Below are 6,854 nucleotides of genomic sequence, written 5' to 3'. Positions count from 1 at the left end.
TCTGCGTCGTTATTCCTGTCCTGCCCCTAGGTTCTTCAGAACCTTTTTTTTTTTTTAAGATTCCATATATATGTGTTAGCATATGGTATTTGTTTTTCTCTTTCTGACTTACTTCACTCTGTATGACAGACTCTAAGTCCATCCATCTCACTACAAATAGCTCAATTTCGCTTCTTCTTATGGCTGAGTAATATTCCATTGTATATATGTGCCACATCTTCTTTATCCGTTCAACTGTTGATGTACACTTAGGTTGCTTCCATGTCCTGGCTATTGTAAATAGAGCTGCAATGAACATTGTGGTACATGTCTTTCTGCCACCAATTTATAGCAGCTTCACCCAGAGGGTCTGAAAAGCAACACACCACACAAAATAAAGATGCAAGATAAAGTTGCATGATATAACTTGTAAATTTAAAATTTTGCAACAAAATTGAAAAACTTATCCATCCCCCCAAAAAACTAATCTAACCACATCTCAATAAAGCTATGTTGATAGCGTTGATGTAAATATGGACTTATAAAGTCTAACAACTTGGAAAAAAGTAAGACAAGAAAAGCAGAGGGGAGAAGAGGGGAGGGAAGAGAAGTAGAAAGGAGAGAAAAAAGAGAACAGGAGAAAAGAAAAAACTAAGCCAAGCATATATTCACTGACAATCTTGGTTAAACTTTACTTTTTTCCTATAAACTATGTTTTACATTCAGTTACTGCCATAAGATAAAAGATACATTAGATAAAAGAAGAATCATTCAATAAATATTGTTTGAACAAGGGTATAGTCATTTAGAAAATAAAGGCAGATCTCGATCTCCTACTAGGATAAATTTCACATGAGTCAAACATTTGAATGTAAAAGCTAAAAGTATAAAACCCATGGAAAATTATTTATAACCTTTGGAATGGGAAGGCATTTCTAACACTGATACAAAACCCAGAAGGTATTACAAATTTCAATAAACTCAACCACATTATTTTTTTTATCTAAGTGGCAAAAGCCACCAGAAACAAAGTCAAAAGACAAATAGAAAACCAGAAAAACAAATCTGCAATCAACATCAGAAAGAGCTCATTTGCCTAAATTTTAAAAAAGTTACAAATTAATAAAAAGACCACAACCCGGTGCTTCCCTGGTGGCGCAGTGGTTGAGAATCTGCCTGCTTAATGCAGGGGACACGGGTTCGAACCCTGGTCTGGAAGGATCCCACAATCCGCGGAGCAACTAGGCCCCTGAGCCACAACTACTGAGCCTGTGCGTTTGGAGCCTGTGCTCCGCAACAAGAGAGGCCGCGATAGTGAGAGGCCTGCGCACCGCGATGAAGAGTGGCCCCCGCTTGCCACAACTAGAGATAGCCCTCGCACAGAAACGAAGACCCAACACAGCAAAAATTAATTAATTAATAAACTCCTACCCCCAACATCTTCTTAAAAAAAAAAAAAGACCACAACCCAATAGAAAAATTAACAAGTACATGAATAGACAATTCATAGAAAAGAAAATAAAAAAATACATGAATGTAATATGCTGAACGTCACTAATAATAAAAGAAGTGCAGATTAACACTACACTTAGATATACTGATTGCCAAAATTAAAAGTTTAACCACACTTTAGGTTGAGGACAGTGTATGGAAACAGGTGATCTCATGCATTCTTGTTGGGAATATAAATCATTAAAATCCCTGTGTGGTGATGTGGTATTAATTATTAATTCTAGCAAATCTACTTCAAGGGATGTAGTCTTTAGACATACTTGCACTGAAGTGAAATGAGTGATATATGATTATTCATATTCATATTCATTATTCATTACTGTGTTGCTCACAATAGCCAAATATTTGAACAACTTAATGTCCATCAATGTATGATGTATCAAATAGATTTTGGTACATCTTCACAGTGAAATTCCCTACAGACCTAAAAAAAGAACAAGGACACCCTTGTTTACGGCTATGGTAATATTTCTAAGATACATTATGAAGTGAGAAAAGCAAGTGCAAAAGCATTTGTAGAACATGCCAACATTTGTGTAAAAAAGATTTTTAGAAACGTATATTTGTATTTTCTTATACATGCATAATAGCTCTACCAACTTAGCTATAAAGAGAGGAACTAAATAGCTGGGAGACAGTGGTGAAGAACATTTTTTTTTATAAACTCTTTCATACTTTCAAGAAAAAATTTTAACCATGTGAACATAACACGTAATCAGAAAGCTAAACTTACAAAATCAGGGGAAAAGCCATAAATCCAGTATTAAGAATAGTGAGCTATACAGAGTTTAAATAAACTCTAGAGTTATAACTAGGAATAATTAGAATTGAGTTAACTTACTATACTGCTCTCTTATTAAATTTGACTGTTTTCTAACTCTAAACTGTCTGTATTATCCCTACAGCTTTTGTCAAGCACATCATGTCTATCTAAATGGAGCTCTCAAGGTATCTATCTGTTCCCTCTTTAATATATAAGGGTTTCTCAATATTGTATTTTTTTAATGTAACAGCCTCACTTATATGCTGTAGATATAATTAGTATTGCTTCTTAATGAAGTTATTTATAGTAACCAGAACACATTAATATAATTAATATTATATTAATATTAACGAGTTATTTATATTAACCCATCTCCTTGATATGGGTTATTTAGAAATATAGCATTTTTGTGTAAGTGTACAAGCAAAAACTTCTGAGGTTTTTGCTTCCATGTATAGATCCTATCTTTGTCTGTACTATAATTAAGCAGTGGAGATTCAACAAACCAGAGAATAGTTGATTAATTTAGTTGGAATGTAACAATAATAAAAGCATTAGCCTAAATTCTTTGAAAAATTGAAGTAGTTTTTAACAATTACTACTCTAGAAAACCATACTATCACAGTCCAAAGTGCAGCACTTGAAACCAGGTTCTTGCAGCAAGGAAATGCCTTACCATGGAAGTGATGGTTCATTTTGTGCTTTTTCTTCTTTTTCACTTTACACTATTTCCTTCCCCATTTCCTTTCTGAAAAGATGCAATCAACATCTAACTCTTTTTCCTTTTTCCTTTACAGATCAAGCATTGTTTATGAAGACTGGCTGGAACGTTATTCTAAGAACACCCATGACTAACTGTCCAAATCTGTTTACCATCATTCAGAAAAACAAAACAATTTGGACCATTTTAGACTGAAGGACTCCCTGAATTTTTATACACCTTATGTTTCTCTCTGAATTACATTCATATCACACAAACCAAGTGTCTGCTGCTCTAGAGAAGAAGGATAAAATACTGACAATCTCAAATCCAAGCACTGCTCGCTCTAGAGAAGAAGGATAAAATACTGACAATCTCAAATCCAAGCACTGCTCTTTATTTTCTACCATGGGTCAAAGAACATCCTTAAAATAAAAAATCAATAAATAATTTTGGTCAGTCTGGAATGTTCAAGTCGCACTGTGTTTTTATCTTCTCGCTTAGAGAAACTTATTTTTAAAACCCCAATTCTTTTGTTAATGTACAGAGTATTGATGAATTATAAAATTTTAAGAGAATAAATAATTATAGTCTACACAACAATAACTGAATAATAATGATAATCATATTTTGTTGAAAATGCAAAATAGAAAACTGAGGAAATTCAGATAGGATCTGAGATGGTTTAATATAAGCTATCCGGCAATTTAAGATGAAAGCAGGTTTCTTCAGTTTTGTGTAAATCATTGTATACATAGCTTGACCTATTTCACTTCTAGTGACAGTGTGGCCTATTAGAAAATTCTAATAAGCCCTTGATATGTCTCACTGAATGTCCTCAAGGATAAAATTTAAAGTGACCTTTCAGCTGTTACTTTAAAAAACATCTCTGGGGATGAGACTCTTACTCAAGAACTCAAGATTCTGTCTATTAAAATTCTCTCTCCTGCTATGATTTCCTCTACTTTGCATGTCCCTGTCCCCAAAATCTTGGTTCGATCTTTTTTTTTTTTTTAACATGTTTATTGGAGTATAATTGCTTTACATTTTTGTGTTAGTTTCTGCTGTATAACAAAGTGAATTAGCTATACGTATACATATATCCCCATATCTCCTCCCTCTTGCGTCTCCTTCCCACCCTCCCTATCCTACCCCTCTAGGTGGTCACAAAGCACCAATCTTTTAATACATGCTCTAAATGATAAGATTAATTGATAGACAAGTTTATAGTGTAAACTTACTTCATCATATCATATTGCTATCATGTATCACTTTTTCTTTAGAATAGAAGCAGAATTTGCAAGTTAGTAGTTGGATATTTAGAAGAGATGAAATGATAAATAGTTCTCCCACTCTCTAAAAAGATATCCCTAAAATATATGGGATTTCAAAATCTCTGAAAATTACCTGCCTGCCTATACATTTTTAGAACCTGAAACAATTTTGTCCTGATGTCGGGCACTTCAGGTCATCATGCTCTATCTTTAGCAAGGGTCACTCAGATTTCAGTAGCCAACAGCTTTAACTTTGACCTAAGTTTCTGTAGCCAAGATGATGTGGGAACATCACAATCACTCTTCTAAGGAGAATTTACTATGGCCTCAAGATCTTTAAGGCTAAGTTTGCCTAAGACCAGAAATTGGATATTTCACACAGCACTATGCAATAGAACCTTCAGTAAAAATGGAAATTTCTATCTACATTGTTCTGTATGGTAATCACTAACCACATTTGTTGACTGAAATGTGGCCAGTGTGACTGCAGAATTGAATTTTTAATTGTATCTCATTTTAATTAATATAAATAGCCACATGTGGCTCACTCTAGAGCCCTTGAGCCACAAATACTGAGCCCCCGTGATGCAACTACTGAAGCCCCCACGCCTAGAGCCCGTGCTCTGCAACAAGAGAAGCCACCGGGATGAGGAGCCCACATACCGCACGAAGAGTAGCCCCCGCTCACCGCAACTAGAGAAAGCCCATACACAGCAACCGAAGACCCAATGCAGCCAAAAATAAATAGATAAATAAATAAATAAATAAATAAATAAAGAGCTCACTAAAACAAAAAGAAACTTGCCCATGATCACATACTTGTAAATGGTGGGCTGGGGATAAAAGCTTAAGCACTAGGACTCCAGAGCTCATGCCACTATCTATTACAAACATTTTGTCATCAGTCCTTTACCAACTGAAATTTAAGCTGTATGAAGTTTTTCAGATGATCTAGAATGAACTCTCAAGCTTAATTTGTGACTCGGAGATGGCATTTAATGATAGATAATAACTCCCCAAATTGAAATTTCTTCCAGAGATGAATGCCAAGAAAATTGAGTTTGAACAGTTTCTGCCCATGTTGCAATCTATTTCCAACAACAAGGACCAGGGCACCTATGAAGACTTTGTTGAGGGTCTGCGTGTCTTTGACAAGGAAGGCAATGGCACCGTTATGGGTGCTGAACTTCGTCATGTACTAGCTACACTAGGTAAGAAATATTCATTTCAGTGGACTTAATAGGACAGAATATATAGAAAAGAGCATGACTTAGGGCAATCATGTTATAACCAAAATAAGTAGGGGGAAAGACTACAAAGGGAAAATGAAAAAGAATAGTCAAAAGTTAATGACCATATCAACTAGCCTCAATGTCAATGAGTTTATTTTGGGGAAATGATAACTTAAATTATTGGTAATGAATAAGTAATGTGCAGCATTGTAGTTCTTACAGGATAGAGTTTGGATGATCAGGTATAGTGTGCATTTAAGTCATTTATTCAAAAACAATTTACTGATAACCTTCTGGCTAGAGAACAGGAAGGGCTTGGTTTCTATCCTCCAAGAGGTTATAGTCTCCAGGAGTCCAAAACTGATCACTTACAGTGGAATTTTGAAAATATTCTCTGGTTTTCTTTTTGAAGAAAGAGTTTTGTTTCATCAGGTGAAAAGATGAAAGAGGAAGAAGTGGAAGCCCTGATGGCAGGTCAAGAAGACTCCAATGGCTGCATCAACTATGAAGGTACAATCTCATTTGCTCTGGTGGTTACAGCAACTCTGAACTGATTGGGGTTGACGATGGACAACTTTTGAGCTTAAAACAACTTATCTTCTCTAACTCTCTTATCCAATAAGAGAACATACAAATGTTACTTATTATCAATCAGTTATATAATAACTCTAAAAAGATATCTTGTAAGGACCTGACTATATACATAAGATTTACTCCAGTGGGTTTTAACATTCCTGTGCATTATTATACAGGTTAAAATGTGTTTTCACTTTTATCTTTTCTTGTTAGATCTTCACAACATCTCTGTAAGATGGGGTTTGTGTCAGAATAAATTTTAATATTAAATACTAATATTCTTTAATATTACAGTTGGAGAGATCTCAAAATCCTTTACAGCAAGCAGTTATGAAAATGAGGAATCCAAAGGCCAAAGATGTTTAGCTATTTAGTGAAGGTCACATCATTAATGACTGGTGCTAAAATTTAGTTCTCCTTTTCTAGTGTTCTTGCTTAAATGAAATTTATCTCATAGTGGCCAATTATCTATTTCCTGCCACCAATTTTTTTAACATCTTTATTGGGTTATAATTGCTTTACAATGGTGAGTTAGTTCCTGCTTTATACTAAAGTAAATCAGCTATACATATACAAATATCCCCATATCTCCTCCCTCTTGCATCTCCCTCCCACCCTCCCTATCCCACCCCTCTAGGTGGTCACTAAGCACTGAGCTGATCTCCCTGTGCTATGCAGCTGCTTCCCACTAGCTATCTATTTTACATTTGGTAATGTGTATACGTCCATGCCACTCTCTCACTTCGTCCCAGCTTACCCTTCCCCCTCCCTGTGTTCTCAAGTCCATTCTCTATGTCTGCGTCGTTATTCCTGTCCTG

The 6,854-nt window shown here is 35.2% G+C and overlaps 2 protein-coding genes across 4 annotated transcripts in view; both read left to right on the top strand.

Annotated features, from left to right (window-relative positions):
• LOC102995144 (myosin light chain 1/3, skeletal muscle isoform) overlaps positions 1 to 3,421 on the top strand; it is a 38,537-nt gene extending 35,116 nt beyond the window's left edge. For all 3 annotated transcript variants that reach the window (XM_028481542.1, XM_007123814.3, XM_007123813.3), the window contains 2 exons: positions 2,397 to 2,439; positions 3,052 to 3,421. In XM_028481542.1, coding sequence (XP_028337343.1) covers positions 2,397 to 2,425 — 29 coding nt within the window. In that variant the 3' untranslated portion in view covers positions 2,426 to 2,439; positions 3,052 to 3,421. The remainder of the gene's footprint in view (positions 1 to 2,396; positions 2,440 to 3,051) is intronic.
• A 1,822-nt stretch (positions 3,422 to 5,243) lies between these two features.
• LOC112065101 (myosin light chain 1/3, skeletal muscle isoform-like) lies at positions 5,244 to 6,029 on the top strand. The gene is made up of 2 exons (XM_028481529.2): positions 5,244 to 5,439; positions 5,893 to 6,029. Exons 1-2 carry the CDS (start codon positions 5,268 to 5,270, stop codon positions 6,012 to 6,014), a joined length of 294 nt encoding a protein of 97 aa, XP_028337330.1. The 5' UTR covers positions 5,244 to 5,267; the 3' UTR covers positions 6,015 to 6,029.
• The last annotated feature ends 825 nt before the right edge of the window (positions 6,030 to 6,854 follow it).

This window comes from Physeter macrocephalus, chromosome 2 (assembly GCF_002837175.3).
Source record: "Physeter macrocephalus isolate SW-GA chromosome 2, ASM283717v5, whole genome shotgun sequence".
Lineage (NCBI taxonomy): Eukaryota > Metazoa > Chordata > Mammalia > Artiodactyla > Physeteridae > Physeter > Physeter macrocephalus.
This window is presented reverse-complemented; position numbering and strand designations above follow the sequence as displayed.